Source organism: Trifolium pratense, linkage group LG5 (assembly GCF_020283565.1).
Source record: "Trifolium pratense cultivar HEN17-A07 linkage group LG5, ARS_RC_1.1, whole genome shotgun sequence".
In the NCBI taxonomy this organism is placed as follows: Eukaryota; Viridiplantae; Streptophyta; class Magnoliopsida; order Fabales; family Fabaceae; genus Trifolium; species Trifolium pratense.
In genome coordinates, this window is record NC_060063.1 from 41670038 (window position 1) to 41693909 (window position 23872).

Below are 23872 nucleotides of genomic sequence, written 5' to 3' on the forward strand. Positions count from 1 at the left end.
TGCACATCTAACAAGGGTTTTCATATTCACATGAAAATACTTTGCAGAAAACAGAATTCATTATATTCATAGGTGATGAATTCAAGATTGATGGTCACTTTGCAATTATTATGTTATGCATAATTACATAATGAGGTCATTAATTAAGTGTTGTAGTGTAAATTTGGTGGAAAGGTACATTACCACCAACTTGTAACAAGGCAAATATCATTTTCAACTTATGGAAGCTAGCTAATTTCCTACAGCTGTGATCATGCTATCCGCGACATGATTTTCTAAAATGAGCAATTCACTTTAAAATATGAAACATCGCCATAAAAAGCCACTTCGGATGCATATGTCAAAGAAAAAACACAATTTTTGTGTGGTGGATGTGTATATTTTCTGAACGTATTTTTGTCCTCTCTGATAATACACACTGAGGTTTTTTAAAAATGTGGGGTGGAGAAAGCTGTTTTGCATTTTGTGACAAGCATCTTGTGATTTTTCATACTCAGAATTCCACAACCACAACATATTATATGTTATAATAACTTGGAAAATCAACAAAATTATCATGAAAGACATTGGTTACTATTAATGTTGAAATATCTATCTAAAATGTCAACTTAAAATAGTAATGTAAAATTATCAATGTAAATGTCAACTTACAATAGTAAATCTAAGTTATTTTATTCATAGATTTAGTAGTATAAATACCACCATTTGGATCATGTAAAAGACACACTTTGAGAGCAATAAGTAATCTCATACAAACTTCTTCATTCTCTTCATTTTCATAATTAGTATAATATATATTTATAGTATTATAACTACATTAGTAATTTATATCATTATATTAGTCCTTAAAGAATACTTAAATATTTGATTTTCTCAACACGTTATCAGCACGATCGTTTCTATCGGAAGTGATTTACCACCACTAGGTATATATCATCTATCCATATTACTTTAATCTTATGATAATTATAATTATTATTCGCCCCGGTTATAGAAAACTGACAATTTGTCAAGTGATTTATAACTAAAGTGACTATTATTATTATTATCACAACTTTACCCGCTTCTTATAGAAAACTGACAACTTGTCAAGTACTCTATAATAAGTGTGAATGTTATTATTTAAATTTTGTGTGGAGGTCTAAAATCCCCATAATATCACAAAAGATAATTTTTTATTAATAATACTAATTTCCATGGAGGTGTTCAAAATCTCATCTATATATTACTAATTTTCATACTTAATGGAGGATTAAAAACCCCATATGTATGACTAACTTTTATACTTAATGGAGGTATTCAAAACCACATCTATATTACTAACTTACATACTTAATGGAGGATTAAAAACCCCATATGTATGACTAACTTTTATACTTAATGGAGGTATTCAAAACCCCATCTATATTACTAACTTACATACTTAATGGAGGATTAAAAACCACATATGTATGACTAACTTTTATACTTAATGGAGGTATTCAAAACCCCATCTATATTACTAACTTTCATACTTAATGGAGGATTAAAACCCCATATGTATGACTAACTTTTATACTTAATAGAGGTGTCCAAAAACCTCATCTATAATGTTAATCTTCATATTAAATGGAAGACTAAAATCCCCATCTATAATATTGTTAATTTTAATTCTTAATGGAAGATTAAAATCTCAGTCAATAATATTATTTCACGAAAGATTTATAATTAAGATTTTGAAATTTGATATTATTTAAATATTAATATGTTATTATCATATATGTTCATTAAATTTATATGTTGTTCTCTCCATTTGTGCATCTTAAGAGCTAGATGATTTTTAACACACTTAGAATATTTTTACTCATTCCCAATGGTAACAAACAATAAAATTTAATACTTTTCTCATATCTCCTAACGGCCACATATACGGTCACATAACGGCCATGAACAGTAAAAGCTTACCTTTTTCCACTATCTCCCAACGGCCACAAACCCAACGGTAACGTAACGGACACTTCATAAAATTCACCCTATAAATACCTCACCTTCACTCATAAGTTTTCATACCATTCTCAAACTTTTACTCACATTTCCAAAATGTTTAAATTTTTTTCTTATGCTTATCACTCTACTTGTCTGTATGTTTTTATTTTCTGAATCACCAAATATGAAGAATTAGGAGAACCTTTTATAGTAGTAACAATATTTGTTGTTTTACCATTACTGGTATTAGCCTCGTTTATTAGCTGATAGAATCATGGTTTTTGTAATTGTAGCTATTGAATAAAATAATTTTTTCTTTTTCTCATAGTTTATACATTAAATATTGATTGTGTTCTTTTGTATTTTAGATATAAACATGTCAAACGTTAAGCATCATTTCAAAATTCTAAACATAACCGGAGAAAATTACATAACATGGAACAACAACTTAACTGAGTACCTTGCATGTGAGGGGCTCGATAAAATTCTAGAAGGAGATAATGCAGGGATGCAAACAACTGACTCACGAGAATTAGCAATGAAAAAATCGAAAGTAAATCGGATAATTAAACACCACCTTGATGATAGATTACAAACAGAATATTCAAATGCCAATGATCCCAAAATACTATGGGACAAACTTAAGGCAAGATTTGGACATCAGAGGAAAGTCCTGTTACCCTCATTAATGGATCAGTGGAACAAATTAAGGTTCCAAGATTATAAAAGTGGTGTTGCATATAACTCTGTCATGCACCAAATTATTGCACAATTAGAATTTTGCGGCGTGGTTATAACTGAAGAACAGAAATTGGAAAAAACATTTTCAACTTTCCATGCATCCTAAGTATTATTGCAACAACAATATAGAATGAGGGGATTTACTGAGTACTCTGATTTGGTCGCAGCTCTTTTGGTGGCAGAACAAAACAATGAGCTCCTGATAAAAAACCACCAGACACGTCCCACAGGAACAATAGCATACCCCGAAATAAATGCAACAACATTTAATCGTGGGCGTGGTGGCCATAATCGTCATAAAGGACGAGGGGGCAAAGCTCATTTTGATGGTCGAGGCAGAAATCACGGTCGAAACCACTTTCGTGGTCGAGGTCGTGGACGAGGATATGTGAATAATTATAGGCCTCCTAAATATGACCAAAATAATAAGAATCATCAAGATAAAGGTAAATATATCCAAGAAGGTCCCTCAAGGAACCGTGATGATATCTGTTTTAGATGCGGAAAGAGTAGACATTGGTCTAAAACGTGTAGGACACCAAAACACATGTGTAAAAGATACAGGGCATTTGTAGAAGAAAAGTGAAAGGAAGTAAATTTTAATGAAGTTGAACCCAATAATGATACTACCTACCTTGAGACTGCTGATTTTAAGAAAATGAATATGAATTAAGTAACTAATTAAATATGTATTTGAATAATGTGTGGTATGCTCGAATTACTTAATAATATGTGTGACTTGTGTGGTGTGCTTGAATTACTTAATAATATGTATGACTTGTGTGGTGTGCATTGTGTAATATTTGATTATTGAATAATAATGTTGAATGTATTATATTGATTTATTGTTTTCCTATCTTTAATCTTGATTTTATTTTAAGAAGGTCAGACATGGAACATGTCAAAAACATTTGCATCCCGGACAGTGGAACTACCCACACGATCCTCAAAAGTAAGAAATATTTCACTGACTTAAATTCTACTAAAGGTGTGATAAATATTATTTCAGGACTTGCTGATTTAATGGAAGGGACAGGTAATGCTATGTTCATGTTACCAAATGGAACAAAATTTGTCATTAATGATCCATTTGGTAACATGAACATAGCATTACATGTCCCTTCTATTAAATCAACAAGTCCTGAGATAGTATTTATCACACCTTTAGTAGAATTTAAGTCAGTGAAATATTTCTTACTTTTGAGGATCGTGTGGGTAGTTCCACTGTCCGGGATGCAAATGTCTTTGACATGTTCCATGTCTGACCTTCTTAAAATAAAATCAGGATTAAAGATAGGAAAACAATAAATCAATATAATACATTCAACATTATTATTCAATAATCAAATATTACACAATGCACACCACACAAGTCATACATATTATTATTGTCAAAAAAAAAAAGTCATACATATTATTAAGTAATTCAAGCACACCACACAAGTCACACATATTATTAAGTAATTCGAGCATACCACACATTATTCAAATACATATTTAATTAGTTACTTAATTCATATTCATTTCATTTTCTTCTTCAATAAAATCATCAGTCTCAAGGTAGGTAGTATCATTATTGGGTTCAACTTCATTAAAATTTACTTCTTTTCCCTTTTCTTCTACAGATGCCCGGTATCTTTTACACAGGTGTTCTGGTGTCCTACACGTCTTAGACCAATGTCTATTCTTTCCGCATCTAAAACAGATATCATCACGGTTCCTTGAGGGACCTTCTTGGATATATTTACATTTACCTTGATGATTCTTATTATTTTGGTCATATTTAGGAGGCCTATAATTATTCACATATCCTCGTCCACGACCGCGACCACATAAGTGGTTTTGACCGTGATTTCTGCCTCAACCATCAAAATGAGCTTTACCCCCTCGTCCTTTATGACGATTATGGCCACCATGCCCACGATTAAATGTTGTTGCATTTATTTCGGGGTATGCTATTATTCCTGTGGGACGTGTCTGGTGGTTTTTTATCAGCAGCTCATTGTTTTGTTCTGCCACCAAAAGAGCTGCGACCAAATCAGAGTACTCAGTAAATTCCCTCATTCTATATTGTTGTTGCAACAATACTTAGGATGCATGGAAAGTTGAAAATGTTTTTTCCAATTTCTCTTCTTCAGTTATAACCACGCCGCAAAATTCTAATTGTGCAATAATTTGGTGCATGACAGAGTTATATGTAACACCACTTTTATAATCTTGGAACCTTAATTTGTTCCACTAATCCATTAATGAGGGTAACAGGACTTTCTTCTGATGTTCAAATCTTGCCTTAAGTTTGTCCCATAGTATTTTGGGATCCTTGGCATTTGAATATTCTATTTGTAATCCATCATCAAGGTGGTGTTTAATTATCCGATTTACTTTCGATTTTTTCATTGCTAATTCCTGTGAGTCAGCTGTTTGCATCCCTGCATTATCTCCTTCTGGAATTTTATCGAGCCCCTCACATGCAAGGTACTCAGTTAAGTTGTTGTTCCATGTTATGTAATTTTCTCCGGTTATGTTTAGAATTTTGAAATGATGCTTAACGTTTGACATGTTTATATCTAAAATACAAAAGAACACAATCAATATTTAAAGTATAAACTATGACGAAAAGAAAAAATTATTTTATTCAATAGCTATGATTACAAAAACCATGATTCTATCAGCTAATAAACCAGGCTAATACCAATAATGGTAAAACAACAAATATTGTTGCTACTATAAAAGGTTCTCCTAATTCTTCATATTTGGTGATCCAGAAAATGAAAAACATAAAGACAAGTAGAGTGATAAGCATAAGAAAAAAAATTAAACATTTTGGAAATATGAGTAAAATTTTGAGAATGGTATGAAAACTTAAGAGTGAAGGTGAAGTATTTATAGGGTGAATTTTATGAAGTGTCCGTTACATTACCGTTGGGTTTGTGGCCGTTGGGAGATAGTGGAAAAAGGTAAGCTTTTACTGTTCATGGCCGTTATGTGACCGTTATGTGGCCGTTAGGAGATATGAGAAAAGTGTTAAATTTTATTGTTTGTTACCGTTGGGAATGAGTAAAAATATTCTAAGTGTGTTAAAAATCATTTAGCTCTTAAGATGCACAAATGGAGAGAACAACATATAAAGTTAATGAACATATATGATAATAACATATTAATATTTAAATAATATCAAATTTCAAAATCTTAATTATAAATCTTTCGTGAAATAATATTATTGACTGAGATTTTAATCTTCCATTAAGAATTAAAGTTAACAATATTATAGATGAGAATTTTAGTCTTCCATTTAATATGAAGATTAGCATTATAGATGGGGTTTTTGGACAGCTCCATTAAGTATAAGAGTTAGTCATACATATGGGGTTTTAATCCTCCATTAAGTATGAAAGTTAGTAATATAGATGTTGTTTTGAATACCTCCATTAAGTATAAAAGTTAGTCATACATATGGGATTTTTAATCCTCCATTAAGTATGTAAGTTAGTAATATAGATGGGGTTTTGAATACCTCCATTAAGTATAGTTAGTCATACATATGGGGTTTTTAATCCTCCATTAAGTATGAAAATTAGTAATATATAGAAGGGGTTTTGAACACCTCCATGGAAATTAGTATTATTAATCAAAAATTATCTTTTGTGATATTATGGGGATTTTAGACCTCCACACAAAATTTAAATAATAACATTCACACTTATTATAGAGTACTTGACAAGTTGTCAGTTTTCTATAATAAGTGGGTAAAGTAGTGATAATAATAATAATAGCCACTCTAGTTATAAATCACTTGACAAATTGCCAGTTTTTTATAACCGGGGCGAATAATAATTATAATTATCATAAGATTAAAGTAATAAGGATAGATGATATATACCTAGTGGTGGTAAATCACTTCCGATAGAAACGATCGTGCTGATAACGTGTTGAGAAAATCAAATATTTAAGTATTCTTTAAGTACTAATATAATGATATAAATTACTAATGTAGTTATAATACTATAAATATATATTATACTAATTATGAGAATGAAGAGAATAGAGAAGTTTGTATGAGATAAGTAATCTTCCAATAAGACACACTTTGAGAGCAATAAGTAATCTCATACAAACTTATCTATACTCTTCATTCTCATAATTAGTATAATATATATTTATAGTATTATAACTACATTAGTAATTTATATCATTATATTAATTCTTAAAAAATACTTAAATATTTGATTTTCTCAACATTATAAATATTGTGATTGAAGCATAAGATATTTTTTACCTTTAAATACACACCACTATTCATACCTTATATTATCTTTGGCAAAATCTTAAATTGAATTGAATATAGTTGATAGGCAGCTGGAATGATGATTACTAGTATGACTTATCTCATTTTTATTTTTGGATGTCATCAACAAAAATGAAACGAGTCATTCATTTTTAGACTGTTAAAATAGTAATCTTAACGAGTGTTTGGATATGCGGTAGAAGATTATGAAATGAAGGCGAAAGTATACACGTTGAAGCTAAAGATAGTAGCTTTTGGTTTTTACGGTGAGAAGTCATGCAATTGCACGGTGGCGGTAAAAAATGAGTATCCAGTTAAAAATACTTTATGATATGGAGTGATTTGTATTTTTAAGAAGAGTGGAATACAATAAGACATTACTCGTAATTTTTATGCTCCGAAAGTGTAAACAAAATTTACGGTATTTCCAATCAAATCACACTATAGTATTATTTTTATTGATTAATTTTTAAAATATTTTCACAAATATCTACATGGCATAATTTGATTTGATATTATGTGTGTAAAAAAATTGTATATACAAATTAAATCATAAGATAAGCTCAAAAATCTTAAATATAGTGTATAAGTATTTATGCACAATTTCGGTTTCTGTTGTGTATATTGTCCTAATGCTAGACATGTTTGGGGACAATTTAAGGGGTGTGGTGATGCTTGATTTTCGGTTTTGTGGACCCTTGTTATTTGTGTTGTGGCATTTCTTGTACCCTTATGTTTTAATCAAGGGTTGCAAAACAGGTTGTTTTGGCCCTGCCTGTCATTAATTTATCTAAAACGGTGCGAGATGGGTCAACTTAATTAGGTGGATTGAAACTCCCTCTAAATAGGGTCGGAAATAAGTCAGGTCAGGTTAGACTTTGACAGACTTGAGCCTGTGCTACGATTTTTTGACGTTTTCTCTTCCGACCCCCCACTTTTTTTTTACCCCCTGAAATTCCGTTTTTGTCCTTGGGGTACTGCGGTTTATACGAACCGAATTTTTTTGTCATGCTAAAAAATTTCGGTTAATATAAACCGAAATATTGTGTTCCAATTTTTTTTCCAGATTTCCTGCATAAATTCTGCATGAGACCCACAACTTCCACAATTTATTTGAAATACTAAACGATGTCCGATTTGCGTAAACAATCACTTGTCGAAAAACTTAGGGTGTCAAGAATACAAATATAATTTTTGTTTTGAGGGTTAACTATCCAATTGGTTCAGTTTGACCAAATAATGAGTACTGATACAGAAACAGAGCAGAAACTTTTCTCAAACTTGTAGGTAGATTTTTTAATACTATACTTAATGAAATTTAACAATTTCGGTGTCAATCTTGTAGTAAATTTTGTCTTCTTTACACTAGATTAAAAATCATTAGCACACGACTTATATTCAGAGAGATATGCTAAATTTACCACAGGTAGCTCTACACGAATTTTCACATAAATCTTTCTTCTTTTTGGGGGGTAAATTTATGTTATTTCGGTTTATATAAACCGAAGTTTTTTCCATGTTTAAAAACTTCGGTTCGTAAAAACCGAAGTTTGTTGGCAAAAAATTTTCAAACCGCAAGGGGTAAAATGAGATTTTTGGAGGTCGGGAGAGAAATCATCTGATTTTTCTTCAAGTCTAAGTCTGACCTACGGTCTATCAAATTTTATTTTTTTTTACCTGACCTGAGTTTTTTTAAAGTCTGACCTGACCTCATAACCTATTTAAAAGCATGTATAAAGTGATTTTATATCACTTTATATGGTAAACATAATTGAAAATTTGAAATGTTATAATAGTATACACTAAACATTAGACAATCTCCAATAAACACTACAAGAGGATTCAGTCTCTTAATTAACCTAATCTTTTGTAGGTTTATAGCCTTGTCACTTCATTTGCTAGCTGACATTAAATAATAAAATTGCAATACATTTTTTTCCTAAGACAAACCTATTTCCAAAAGTAAGCTCCACTTATTTTTTTTTTTATTAATGCTCTATTTTTTATAGAAGAGAGTATCAATAATTTAAAGTTAAGTCGCGAATAAATAAATTTAGTCGAGAATTATTTCTATTAAAAAATAAACTCAAAATTTTTTAAGAGTTTAATGGACATGCATTGAAACAAGGAGTGCTTCGTATTCTGTCGGTGCTTGAAACAATTGTGTCTTCTCCATATTACTATATCTCTAGGGTCAATACTTTTTTATGAGGAACTACTAAACTCAATCACTTGTTGTCGTTACTCTTCGGTTTTCTGTTGAAGTCTATCCTATGTATTGTCAATGTAAAATAGTTTTATATCGACAACCAATAAGAAACCATCACTCTTACATATCATATAAGTAGTTTCAAAATAACCATACATGAATGGAGTGATGTGATAAATTGGTGAATTTTATTGGATGTCTGTGTAAAACTATTTTTAACACCGACCGTGCATATTCTTTAAATCCTTTTACTACCTTTGTCCCTAATTATAAAACTCTGTTTGACAAAAATGTACTATTCATTTACTTTGTTTTAACCGTATTTTTTAAATAATATATATAAATGTAAATATTAACATATAAGATCTTGTTCAATTTGTTTTGATGAGTATTTTCAAAATATTAAATTTTTATAATTTTTACTAATAGACAATTAAATATATTAGTGGTCAAACAACTCTTATAATTAGGTTCGGAATATTTTGGTTAAGCTCCACAACTTTACTATATGAGTTTCTTTATCATTTTAATTATTAGTATTATTTTATTTTATGAATGAGCTTCTTTATCATTTGACAAAGACTTATGGAGTGTGAGCGATCAATTCATTCTGAAAACGGTTAAACAGCTTATAACTATAGTGGGACCCGCCCCTGAATTTAACCTTCATTTTTCTTATTAAACAATTTCACAAACTCACGTTTTTCACTTTACATTACAACAGTCAACAAGCAACAACAAAAGGAGTTAAAGGACTTTCACATTCATAGAGAAACTTCTGGAGACTATCCCACAAAAATATCTTCAACACCATGGAATCTTAGCCCTACATCACCACCACCCGTCCAAAACCACTTCTTTGGGTTTAATTAATATATTATTAAAATTAATGATTTTTAATTCATACACACTACTTCCTTAGATATTTATTATATTAAAAATTATTAATTTTTAAGTGAATTATATATATATAATTTATATTATAAAGTAGATATATCAATTATTAAATAAACTTATATTCAATAAAAACATGATATATTTAATTTATAATAATAAATTTAGATATATTATTTTTTCAATGAATTAAAAAATTAATTTTTATTTATTTATAAAATCCATTTCTCACGTTGATAACGGAAATTGAATCTCGTCTTTGCAGATATGAGTTAACTTTTTACCAACAGAACCTAAAATAATACTTCCTCTGGTTCTAATTATAAAAAGAGATTTACTTTTAAGATTTATTGAAAGTTTGATGTACCTAGTCTAGATATATTTAATTTTGAATGTATTTAAAAAATGAATGTTTTCTTATAATTAGGATCCGAGGGAATAATATTCATTGATTTAAATTATATTGAAATAAAACAAAAATAAACTATATAAAGTCTACTAGAATTGAAGTTCTCTAGAGTATTCTTGAGGCTAAGAAGGGTATTTTTCTCTTTGTACTTTAACCCTTCATTCCATGTACCTATTCACAAACATGTAGCATAAACACAAGTTGTCATACAAGTTGTATATTAATTAATATTACTACATATTTTATATATATAATCACACACTAATGTTATTGTGATTGTGTCTCTTTTGAGTTTAGCTTCATTCCTTTTTCATGGTTGTACGGAATTTATGTTTTCATTGAGTTTAGTTGATTGAATTTGCCGACAATACAAAAAACATTAATAGTTTCATGTTTGATTGGTTTTTTTTGGAGAGTTCTAGTTTGATCTAGTTGGTTGTGAAAATTTGGAGTGTTGTTATTGTTGAGAAAATAATAATAATAATGGCTAATGAAGGAAACAAAAGCAATGATTTCTATGCAGTTTTGGGATTGAACAAAGAATGCACTGATTCAGATTTAAGGAATGCTTATAAGAAATTAGCACTGGTTAGAATTCATAATCTTTTTTTTTTCTCTGTTTTTTCATGAGTTCATTCAAATGGGTCTTCTCAAAATTTGATTTTTTTTTTTTTCATGGTTGAAAGAATCTTCAATTTGATGAAATTTGGAAAATAATTTGAATTAAATGGACAGAAATGGCACCCAGATCGTTGTTCAGCTTCAGGGAATATGAAGTTTGTGGAAGAAGCTAAGAAGAAATTTCAGGCAATTCAAGAAGCCTATTCTGGTAATTTTACACATTAATATTTGGCTTTTTTAAAATTTTATTAATTTATTTTCATTTTTCATAGTTGAATATTGACCCAAGATTTTTCTATCAAAAAAAATATTGACCCACCCAATATTTCATTAGCTTATTTTCTACTGAAAATTGAAGAAAAGTTGAGATTTTTATTTATTTAATTTAAATATTGTTGGGTCTAAAATGAAGTACTAGTAAATGTTTTGTTGTTGATATATTTTTGTGGCAGTTCTATCTGACGCGAATAAGAGGTTAATGTACGACGTTGGAGTTTACGACAGTGATGATGACGAAAATGTAAGTCACGAACTTCACACATGTTGGGACCCACCCTCCTTTACTTGCCTTCTTCTATTAGTACTATGTTTTTTTGTTTAGTTTTTTTTTTTTTTTTTTGATAACAAAGAGGGTAAGCTAATGCCCAAAAAGAAAAAGACTACAATGAAATAAATCTAGGGGTAGTGATCCCCAAGAGATCAGCTGCATAAGTCTCTGCAAGCTGTGATGTACAAGCATTATAGTACACAACTTCATAATCAAGACAACATCCTATATTGGCCATCGCATCCGCACACTTGTTTGCTTCACGATAAACATGGGAAATCTCAATTATCCAAACCATCTCCATGAAACGCCATATTTGCTTCATCACCGAGCTACCCATCGAGCTGTTAGACCTTCTATTTTGAATCACTCGAACCACAGCTTCCGAATCTATATTAAGCTCCACCTTCTTAAATCCCAACCGATGCACATAGCGCAATCCTTCTAAAACTCCCCACAACTCCGCTATGAACGCACTACATAAACCCACATTCTTAGCAAAGCCCCCAATCCATTCTCCCTGACTGCCACGGATCACACCACCACACCCTGCAACTTGTTTATCTTTATAGGCTCCATCAGTGTTGAGTTTAACATACATTGGTTTTGGCGGACTCCACCCAATCCTCATTATTGTTTAATCGCGAACTGTAATAATACTACTATTCGAAACTGCCCTTGTGTAATCTCCAACCAACTGCATAATGTGTTGCACAGGTCTTGGAGGTCTCACAAACTCTTCATCATGAACCTCCTTGTTTCTCCAAGTCCATAAAGAGTGACAACATATAGCCCAAAATTCACTCCAACTTCCTCTTTCATTCCATTGGATAGAATTATTTAAATTTAGGCTTATCCAATGTTGCAGCTCTCCTACACAAAAACTTCCTCTATCATTTACTAATAGCACACTACTCCATATAGCCATTGCTTTTGGACAATCTCTCATAACATGAAGTATTGTTTCCTCTACATCTCCACAAAAAACACACATAGCATGATGCAGCCCCATCTTGCTTTTGAGAGAGTTAGTTAACAATCTTTTATGAAAAATCAACCAAATTAGTGTCCGAACTCTCTCTAGAACCTTCAAACGCCAGATTTTCATCCAAATGGTGTTAACATCCTTCTCATTAAGTCCACACAAGTTGTTATACATATTAGCAACTGAGAATTGTTGTGTACTTCCTCCAATACTAACCCTCTCGTCACCACCATAATCATCATTTGGAGGTAGAATTGCTGCAATTTTTTTACAACAATCTACAGGTATCCAACTGTCAAATAAACTCCAATTCCACTTACCATTACCATCCACCAGATCATGCACTGTCATTCCTTGTAAATGGACAGGAATAATGACATTCTGATCCAAAAAAAAACCTTCCTCTATCCATGCTTCACTCCAAGCATCTATACTTCTCCCATCTCCTATACACCAGAAACTACATTTATCTAGTATAGGCTTTAAACCATCTAGCGCTTTACACAAACTGGAGTGTGTAACTCTACTAGTACTAGTGTTGCTGCCCATTGTGGTCTCACTTCCATATTTTCCACGTAAAACCTTACACCAAAGTTCATCACTACCATTTTGAAGTTTCCATCCAAGTTTAAGCAAGCAAGCCTTGTTCATAACATCAAGTTTTCTTAGGCCTAAACCTCCCATCCATTTAGGGACTGTTTAGTTTTCTTAGGCCTAAACCTCCCATCCATTTACGGCAGGAAATCCAAATCCCACTCCCCCCAGACCAAAATTGTTAATGCAAAGTGAAAAGGTGAAATTAAGCCTTGGGCATAAAATTGTTTAGTTTAGAAGAGAAGCAAAGCAACCTTAATTTCACCTTTTCACTTTGCATTAACAATTTTGGTCTGGGGGGAGTGGGATTTGGATTTCCTGCCGTACAAAAAGCACGCAGTTTCACGTTGTATTGCTTTCTGACCGTTCGATCACGATCCAACAGATCAGATCTGTAGTGGTTACTTTTTACTATATTTAATCTAAGTTGTTGGATCGTGATCGGACGGCTAGGATGCAGTACAGCGTGAAACTGCGTGCTTTTTGTACAGCAGGAAATCCAAATCCGGGGAAGTGCTAACATATGGAATTCGATTAGTTGCGATCGCTTCCTCTTTGCAGTCATGTAGTCATCACATTTATAATCTTTTGATTTTAATCGGATGGTTTAGAAAAAATTATCTTATTTTTATATAAGAATTTTAAAAACCTATGATTAAATTAGGATCGTCCGATTATAATCTTCTGATTTTAATCGGACGGTTTAGAAAAAATTATCTTATTTTTATTTAAGAATTTTAAATACCTATGCTTAAATTAGGGTTGTCCGATTCAGAATCGGACGACCAGCAATGTCTAACCGCATGACTGTAGCAACATTTTGACTGCACGTAACTCTGATCCTTAACATATGGACCTAAATATGTGGTCTACCGGAGATCAATGTCAAAAAATTATTAGAAAATTTTAAATTGTAGCCGATACTCTTAAATTTTAATCTTTATTTTGATGAATATTGAAAATGAACTCTCTCTATAATTTTGAAGACAATGAACTTCTACTTTTGAATCATCTATCAAGGTGGTACATCATAAAAGGGAGTGGTTATGGTGCTTAAGCTTTTTCCTTATGTCCATACATAAATAATGAAAATTGTTTAACACGCCCCCCAGTTTTTTTTCGTCCCACAGTTTTTTTCTAGCGTGCCCCCCATATTTTCTCGCGCGCCCCCCAGTTTTTTTCCCCTCTCCCAGATTTCTAGCGCGCCCTCCAAAAAATTTTTCCGCCCCGAGATTTCTAGCGCGCCCTCCAGTTTTTTTTTCCTCCCCCAGATTTCTAGTGCGCCTCCCATTTCCAATTAAATAATTACTTTTGTTCCTTTGAAGTATATACTATAAGAACTCATTTTAAATTAATTGTGTTGGATGATTATATAGCCATATTTTAATTTAAAATTACATACTACATGTACTGTAATTATGGTTTAATTTATCACAATTAACATAAAAACTATTAAATACATCTAATGATTTTGGAGTACAACCCTCTGAAATCATTCTACAGCAAAATGGTTTTGGCATGATTAAGTACATCTAATAGTTTTGGAGTACATATATCTGAAACCATTCAACAGCAAAATGGTTTTGGAGTATAGATCTCTGAAACCATTCCACAGCAAAATGGTTTTGGCATGATTTTAGTTTAAAACTAACTACTAAAACATTTAACCATACATAATACTCTGAAAATTATCCCTAATCAATAAACTAAAATTCAATTAATCAAAATTAATAAAAAAAAATTAAAAATAAAAAATCTGGGGTGCGGTAGAAATCTGGGGGGCGCGATAAGCAATTTAAGGAGCGCGCTAAGCAATCTGGAAGAGGCGCTAAGTAATCTGGGATATGTATGCATGGTGTATAAGCCACCATAACTTTGCCCATCATAAAACTTGTTTGAGTATATGTATTCAATTTTTTTTTGACAAAGAGTATATGTATTCAATTATTAATGTGACAATTTTTTTTCTTATAATTAATCATTCTATCAAATTTGCATCATAAAGTTACTTTATAATACTAAACTTTTTAAATATGTCAAGAAATTTCAGCAGAAACTAATTAATTAACTTTCTTATTTATATCGTGGTATTGGTGTTGTCTTGTCATGTTTCTAATTTTGCACCGTCCAAATATTTTCTTCTCCGATTTCATGTGAAAAAAGAGGAATCTTCAATGGTAGGAATGCATTTTCTCCGACAAATGTTTTTCAATTTTCACAAATAAGAAGAACAAAAATCTTTTCTCAAAGGACATGAATTGCCAGTTGTAACTGTTTCACGCAGTAGACAATCTCAATCATAAAAAAATTATGTAACGGCTCTAATTTATTCAATATAAATTATCCTTTTTTATCGGACGATCTACATCAATTACTGCACTAACACACGTAGCAACCGTGTGGAATCGGTTTTCTTCTCAAAGGCATACACTTATCTTATTAATATAGTCAATTTGTGTCACATACATAGCACATGGGGCATATTGGTTATATAGTTTATAGGTTTCAATAAGATGGAATAATTCATGGAATCGAGTTTGGATGAGGGAAAAGGGGGTGAATTTGATCTTGTTTTAATCAAATGGAAAGGAGTATTCTCGAACCAATAATTTTGATGTACTATAATCTAAGAAAATGAATTTTGTTTTGCAGGGTATGGGAGACTTTTTGAATGAAATGGTTACAATGATGAGCCAAACTAAATCAAATGTGAGTCCTCTTTTTTTTTTTAACAATATATCAATTTTTGTTTGCTTGCATTTAGTGGAAAGTTAGGTGATAATAAAGCTAGACACAATAAACAACGTTGTTTTATTATATTTTTTTGTTTAGTAGATAAAGGTAGACAAACATAGTGTCTCATTTAGGCAAATAGTACTATGTAGTTGCACATTTTTACTTTTTGGAATTGGGCCCTAATCATGTTTGTGTTTTGTTGGTCCAATTGCTATGATAGTTGTTGGTGGGGTATATTGTTGGGGAAATTTTATTTTTTTTTTAAATGTCAATATTAGTAATTAGTCGTTAGGTTAATATTTTTTTTTCTCTTTGTTCGAGTTTGAATTCACGAACTTCAACTATTTTGATCTTTAGCTTAAATCGGTTGAGATATCCACCCCACCCTTGTTGATGAAGATATGATTGGTTTTCACTCGACTCAAAATTTGGATTGCTTAATTTTTTATTTAATGAGTCTAATTTAAACGAAACCTATCTTTTCTTCTTCATTTTTTATTTATAAGACAAAGTTTAGATGAATTGGGTCATGGGGTCAAATCAACCCTATCTAGGACAAGACTGAATTAACTTAAAATATGTTGATTAAAATAAAATTATATGACAATAATATATTAATATTTTGAAAAATAATTCATGTAACTCAATGTTGGATTGTGAAACAAGACATTATGTTAGCCTAATTTTTATTGTGGACAATGTTGAACTAGACTAGATATGAAAAGTGCGGGCCTAGTTTGGTTACCGGGCCAGGATGTGTTCATGTATAATAAGATGTTTTCTCTCCCCACCTCCCGTGAATCTTTTATCTTCCTGAATTTTCAATTTTGCCCTTGAAAAAACATCGGTTCGTAGAAACCGAAGTTTTTTTTTTCCTTGAAAACAAATTTCAGTTTCTAAAAACCGAAATTTACTCTGAATTTGCACTAGAAAAAATTCGGTTTCTGCGAACCGAATTTTTCTGCAAGGACAAAATTGGAATATTGGGGGTATAAAAGATTCACGGGAGGTCGGGAGAGAAAACATTGTATAATAATTGTTGAAACTTGAAAGGATATTATTGAAGGTTATTGATGAGGAGAGGCAAACAAATAAACAACACATGTTAACATTCATGTCTTAAATTAGAATATAAACAAAATGTTTCATACCAATTGAAATTTCTCCTTCTATTTTCCATATATTGATTAATTAAAATTATCTTGTCACACATTCTTTTGGAATGTTATTTTTTTGGATGGGCAAATGTAAAAATATATTCATCATCATGTTAGAAAAATATTTCATTGGGGTTGGAACTCCGATCATTTTAACTCCTTTAACCAGAATGAACATTTAACTTAGAAATTGATTAATTTATATGTAATTAAGGAAAATGGAGAGGAAAGCTTTGAGGAGTTGCAACAGTTGTTCGAAGATATGTTTCAAGCGGACATTGGATTAAATGGAAGCACTTCTCTTAATGGCTCTGGTTGCTCGACTTCATCGACTTTCATGACTTGTAGTGAAAGTTCTAATTCTAATAAACGCAATTCCACTCAGATGAATTATGGAAAAGCAGAGGATTCTTCTAGCTTTGATGTCAATTACCAGAACTTTTGTTTTGGGGTCAGTATATTCTAACATTTTTTATATTATATAATTAATGATTATGAGTTGCATCCATGGCATACATAGTATTTAATGATTATGATTTGTATGAATTTTGAATGATAGTTGATTGTGGCATTGTTTCCTCAGTAGGATTTGTTTGACATATAATTGAGTTATGAGATTTACTTTAAAGCATACAATATTTTTGAGGTAAAAGGAATAATCTTATGATCCAAAGATTTGAAGTTTAGATCATGTGATGTAGCTGCATAGGTGCAATGACTACAGAGTCGTTGGATCCAAGTGCACCTGAATCCAACAATTTTGCAGTCGTCGCAATAGTGTAGTCGTTATAGAGGATTTGACTGAAGAATGACATGTTATGGTTTGTAATTAACCTTGTTGATTATGCTAAAGATTGAGTTAATTGGTTAAAGGAAAAGGTAGTTGATTTGTGTTAAGAATTTTTCTCATGAGTCTTTTAATTAGTGGTATCTCTTCTGTTGTTCATATCATCAAGGTTAATCTTGTAAATTATCATTACCAATGATTGAGGATACAAAACAATGGAGTATGTGTGGAGTATATGGAAGTGGTAAGTGATTTTCCTTTGTCCTCTTCTTACAAAATGTTATGTATGTCAAGTTCTTTAGTAGGTGAAGTGTTTTATTTAGGGATAGATCTTGGTACAATAGGGGCATTTGTCCTACTAGGGTTTCTATAAACTTACAATACGAGTATCGTCTTCAAAATTTTATAGATACAATTATTATGTCTATAATTTAAAAATTTTGGATTCGTCACTACCTACATCAAATATTAAATGGGTGCATTTGATTTTTTACTATTTAAATTTTTTCGATACATCACTATCTGCATCAGACATTACATGGTATATTCGATGCATTATATATGCTACCTTTTTTCCGTCTACATTTAGCTTCATATTAATTCGACGTTTTTTTATTGAAGACAGGCAAAGCACCTTCAAGAAGATGTGGAGAAGGAAAAAGGGGGAATTCAAGAAGGAAGAGGTAGTAGTAGTAGACAAAGAAAAGGCAGAAAGCAAAAGACCTCACATGGCCATGATGTTTCATCTAATGATCATCATGGAATTTCTGCTAATTGATAAATTTGATGGCATGCTGATTAATGTGGTCAACCTTAGCATTTTGGTAATGGGAACTCTGTCATCTTGAGTTTTACAACTAAAAATATTAGAGGAAGAGCATAGTTTGTGTTACTAAGAAGTAGTATTAGGGTAGGGAGGTTTGAAATGTCTTACAAAATTGATGGTAGTGCCACCCTTCAAAAGCCATTGGCACTCATGCTAAGAGTATGAGTTTAAATTCAACTGACAAGTCATTTTGGTATTTTTCATTTATGCATATTTGTATTATTTCATTTCAAGATATTTGAATCAAAAGTGTAATATTTTTAGTCATTTGTTGCATTATGGTACAATTCTTAATGTCACTTTTTGATTTGAAAGGAGTCTATTCTTTGTTTACCCTAAATTTGGCCAAGGGAACAACAAAATCTAAAGTTAGTATGCATGTTAGTCTCAATTAATCCAATAATTTAGGAGATTAGATATGAGATGAATGAATACTTAAAATTGAGTTTTTTTTTATCTACTAAGGCTTTTTTTTGTTACCATAGTACGAAGTTTCCACCATCGTTGGTGATGACTAATTTTCGTCGGATAACCTGTAGGGCACACAAAGTGGGTTCTTCTCGCTTAATCGATTTTTCTCCAAACGCATGAGACAATTATCAAACATCTGATCACATAATTAATAGTTTAATACTAAGGCGTCTTTTACCCGAGACTAAACGGTAAAACCTTTATACAAAATTTCAAAACTGACCAATAATTAATGTATTCGATTTACATTATAAGCAAATTATATTAGTTATTTATACAATTAGCTGACAGAAAAAAGTTATATTTAAAGTTGAAATAGCTTGTATTAGAGTCTGATGTTAAAAAGATAATCCCTCTAGTTTTTTTTTTAAATAGTTTAGTAGATAGAAATTTTACTTTAAAGGTGAATAAGTGAAGTATTCGGGGTTCAAAATCCGACTCTTATACATATAGTATGATGTCCTACCAACTGAGTTAAGCTTATAGGGACTAATTTCACTCTTAGTCTTTAAAATAAGAAAAAAAAAATTATACATTGATATACTTAATCTATAATAACTAACTCTGATCAATTAATTAATTTGATAATGGACTGATCAATTACAATTAAGCTCTTTTCACTTTAGATATTTTTAATACATGATGGAAACATATGGAAACTTATTGGAGATGATGGTTGAATAGACAAAAGAAAGATAAATACAAACATAGAAAAAGGGATGGTGGCTATTAATTTTATAAGTGGGGAAGAGGGTCCTGCAGCACGTGGCTATGGAAACTTAGTTTCAAACTATAGAAGATAGCTGAAAATGAAATATACACTTTACTTTTTGTTTTGAAGAATTTTGGGTCCCAAATTCCAAGCAACTTGCTAACTATTTTCAATGTAGCATTGTGTGATTCGTGGGTCCTTGACTTTTAATTATTGCTTGGTTTATTTTTGGTGAGTCAAATTAGTATTTTATTAATTTTTTAAAATAATTATAATTTATTTATAATTTAACCTCATTTGATAGATATTTTTTCAATACATTAACTAGAGATTGATTTCATAACAAATATCAAATTATTGAAGTATTTACTATTTATATTGCATGCTTACACCATATTGATGAATTATTGTCTAGCTTATCACACAATTTCTTCGAAACATATTATAGATCAGATACATAAATTATTAAATGAATCTAAAAATAAATTTTACTTATAATATGTGAATACCTTGTGTTCAACATATGGAAATTGAATTGCACTGCATGGTGTTGTAAATTTCAACGTTCGATTTTAAACCAATGTAAAGATTGGTTATATTGATTTTATAGATGTGTAATAGGACCTATCTTAAATTGAAGGTTGAAATCTATAAACTTTTTTCTACAAAAGGATTACATAGCATGTAACTTCTTCTATAAACCATATGCATGAGACAATAATCGAACTTCTGACCACATACACATAGGATTTTATAGATGTGCAATAAAGATACCGAAAGACACTAAAAATAGAAGGATAACAAAAAATACTATTAAAAGAAAATGGCTGAAATAGAACCCTCCAGAGGGGCCTAATAAACTATTGACAGAGACATAACAAGTTGCAATATGATAATTAAGCCTTGCACCAAGGAACCAACTCAAGGTTCAGCTCCCCAGATGGAATGGGAGTGGCAAACATAGACCAATTATTTTTTAAGTGAAATATATGATACACAATTACAACTCAATAATTTTTATAAAAGTTCACAAATAGATTTTAATAATTTTTTGACCTATTAGAATTATTCACATTAACTGTGTATCTGCACATATATTTTTAAAAAAATGTGTATCGGACCGTTCCCCTATTTTTTTTTTATTGCATTATGTTGGTGGTGTAAACCAAACTCTTAAATTTCATATCATTCTAATTGATATACAACTAGTGTAGGTTTAATTAAGGATTAGGATTGTGCCAAGGAAGAGAACTCAACATTGTCCCAAGCAAGACATCTTGATACTCCCTAAGTCCCTTTTTATTACAGTGGTAAAATTCATCGAATTCGTTGGGTCGACACATAATCTGTTATTTTAGGCGCGGTGAATTAAGATTTTTATATACATTTTGAGATCGATTTTGAGAATATTTTGTTGAATGTCCTAGTAGAATGGTATAACATGTTTCCATCTTAAAGATTTAATGCAAACATATTATATGTTCAAGTTAACTAACTAATGTGTGCTTTTATTAATTCATCTCTACTTCTCAAGTTTAAGGGCATTTATTTACTCTTTTTTATTTAGGGTCCGTTTCTTTTGTGACAAAAATACATTATTTTTAAAAAAATTGTGTTAGCTTTATTTGTTAATAGCGTAAAAAATAATTCTCTTAAAGTGAATATATTCCTTTTTTTTTTGTAAGATATTCCTTTTATGATAATAATGAAAATGTCAATAGAAATATTTTTATTATTATTGAAAATGTATCATTTCCTTAACCATAAAAAAAATGTACTGTTTAAATTATTATAAGTCATGAATATCATTTCTAAATTTTGTTCAAACAAAGTTACAACAACAGAAGCCCACTCACAGAATTAATGGTGCAAGTTACAATCCACAAACTGGAAGGCCTGACTCTCAGCCCACAAAAGCCTTATAATATGATCTAGATTTTTTTCTTTTTGTGTAACTTGGAAGTCCACGTTCCTCTCTAGAAAATTCAAAAATATCGATCTTGCTATTTAAATAGTGAACTCATATTCTAGAATGCGAAGTTCGTATTCTAAGATACGAAACTTATAAAATCTAATAGTTTTGTATCTCTCACCCTTCCTCCGCCCCTATTTTATAAGGTTCGCATCCTAGGATACAAATTATTTTTTTTCTTCATATTTTGCGCCCCCTGAATTCGCACACTAGAATGCGAACTGTTATTTTGCCCATTTTTTCTATTTACACATTCGCATCCTACGTTACGATGGGGTAGGATGGGAAGGTCGGAAGGCGCAAAAAGAATGAATCTATAATCTATTCCAAAATTCTTCTTTTTATTTTTTCATACCAATTCATTCCAAAACCTTTTTCCTTTGGTTACCATATTATAAATATAAAATTTTCACCACAGTTCAGCGGTGATTATTTTTTGTCGGGGAATTTATGGGGCATAATGGTAAATTCTCCCTTCCCCATTAGATTTTCTTCATACACAAGTGTCAATGATTGAATCCATGGCCACCTATTTAAAAGCGTAAGACTCTTACTACTTAGATCAATTTATTGTTGGTGATGCATTCCAAGCCTTTATCAAGACGGTTTATTGATTGTTAAGAGTCGCACATCAGATGTGAGTTGGGTCTAACTCAACCCCACAAAATCGACTTATAAGATGATGATTGGTGCGTGAATATAAATGTTGAATGGTCCAACGGATCTTGGAGAGCCTACAATACTATTTTAGAATTGAAAGTTAGGTCTAACTGCAACCCCACAAAATCCGCTTTTAATGTGATGATTGCTTCTTATTTATAAACTTATTTTTAGGCCAACTCACATCCGATTTGAGACTTCTTAATATTGACTTCGACCTCTCAAACATTTATTAGATTATTATTAGATGATTGTTCAATCCATCTCTAAAAGATATTCAAGTCATTAGGTTTGATCTAATGGTAAAGAATTTAGATAATATACATAAAATCTTAGGTTCGATCCTCAGTAATATTTGCAGAAAAAGAAATATTTACCCGAATTTTACTTTAGAGACTGTATATGTAATAAGCTTCTTTAAATAAAATAAAAATAGTGTGTTTTCCCAACTTACCCGATGGGATCATGGGAATGCACACTCCTATAGTAGACCACATACAAATACCATGAGGCAATTTCATACCAAAATATAATCAAGTTTCAAACTCTATACTCTACCTAATTCAATATGACAAGTATGTTACATCTGACTAGCTGCAATGGGTGTTGAGAGGGGGTGTTTTAAACATGCAAAACCACTACAATGGGTGTTTAAACAGGTGTTGAAATTGAGTTGGAGGAGAGAGGAGATTAAACCCTCCAACAGAGTTTAATGCCTGCAGAATGGCCCACACAGGGACACGCGTCCCGTTGCAATTTGGTCTTCTTCAGGCGCGTGGCATGCACGCGCGACAAGGGAGAGTGGCGCGCAGAATGGAAAGAGAGAGAAGGCAGCTTTGGATAAGGGGCGCCACGTGGCGTCTCCTGATTGGTTCGGTTGGATTTTTATCCATTTAATACTTTAAACTCAATTATTTCGGTCCAAATTAATTTTTTATTTTTTTATTTTTATATCAAAATTCATGATTTTTTTTTCTCTATAAATAGAGACTTGGTTCATTTCATTTGGACACAGAAAAAAAAATCATATTTTTCATCATCTTAATCTCATTATTACCTTTCTATTAGTGTTTAATTTGAAGTTAATTGTCTTTTTTGAGTGAAATGGATCCCAACAATGTAATAATTACGTTATTTATGTGTTTTTATTATAATTGTAACCGGGAGTTTAATTAATTATAATTGATAATTAATTTTAATCGATTATTTTTATCGTATAATTGTAATTTAATATTAATCGATAATTATAATTTTATGTAAAATGATAAAAACATAAATATAAATTTAAATAAGAATATAAA

The 23872-nt window shown here is 31.0% G+C and overlaps 1 protein-coding gene across 4 annotated transcripts; it reads left to right on the forward strand.

Moving 5' to 3' along the window:
• The first annotated feature begins 10606 nt into the window (after nt 1-10606).
• LOC123884759 (chaperone protein DnaJ-like) lies at nt 10607-19023 on the forward strand. 4 transcript variants are annotated; one of them, XM_045933955.1, is made up of 7 exons: nt 10607-11091; nt 11239-11332; nt 11577-11644; nt 15903-15959; nt 17358-17594; nt 18100-18174; nt 18552-18585. In XM_045933955.1, the coding sequence occupies exons 1-6, from the start codon at nt 10987-10989 to the stop codon at nt 18127-18129; spliced, it is 591 nt and encodes a 196-aa protein (XP_045789911.1). In that variant the 5' UTR covers nt 10607-10986; the 3' UTR covers nt 18130-18174; nt 18552-18585. The 4 variants fall into 4 exon arrangements, with proteins under 4 accessions (XP_045789911.1, XP_045789912.1, XP_045789910.1 ...); XM_045933956.1 differs by having other exon boundaries at nt 18556-18585; XM_045933954.1 differs by lacking the exon at nt 18100-18174 and having other exon boundaries at nt 18552-19023.
• The last annotated feature ends 4849 nt before the right edge of the window (nt 19024-23872 follow it).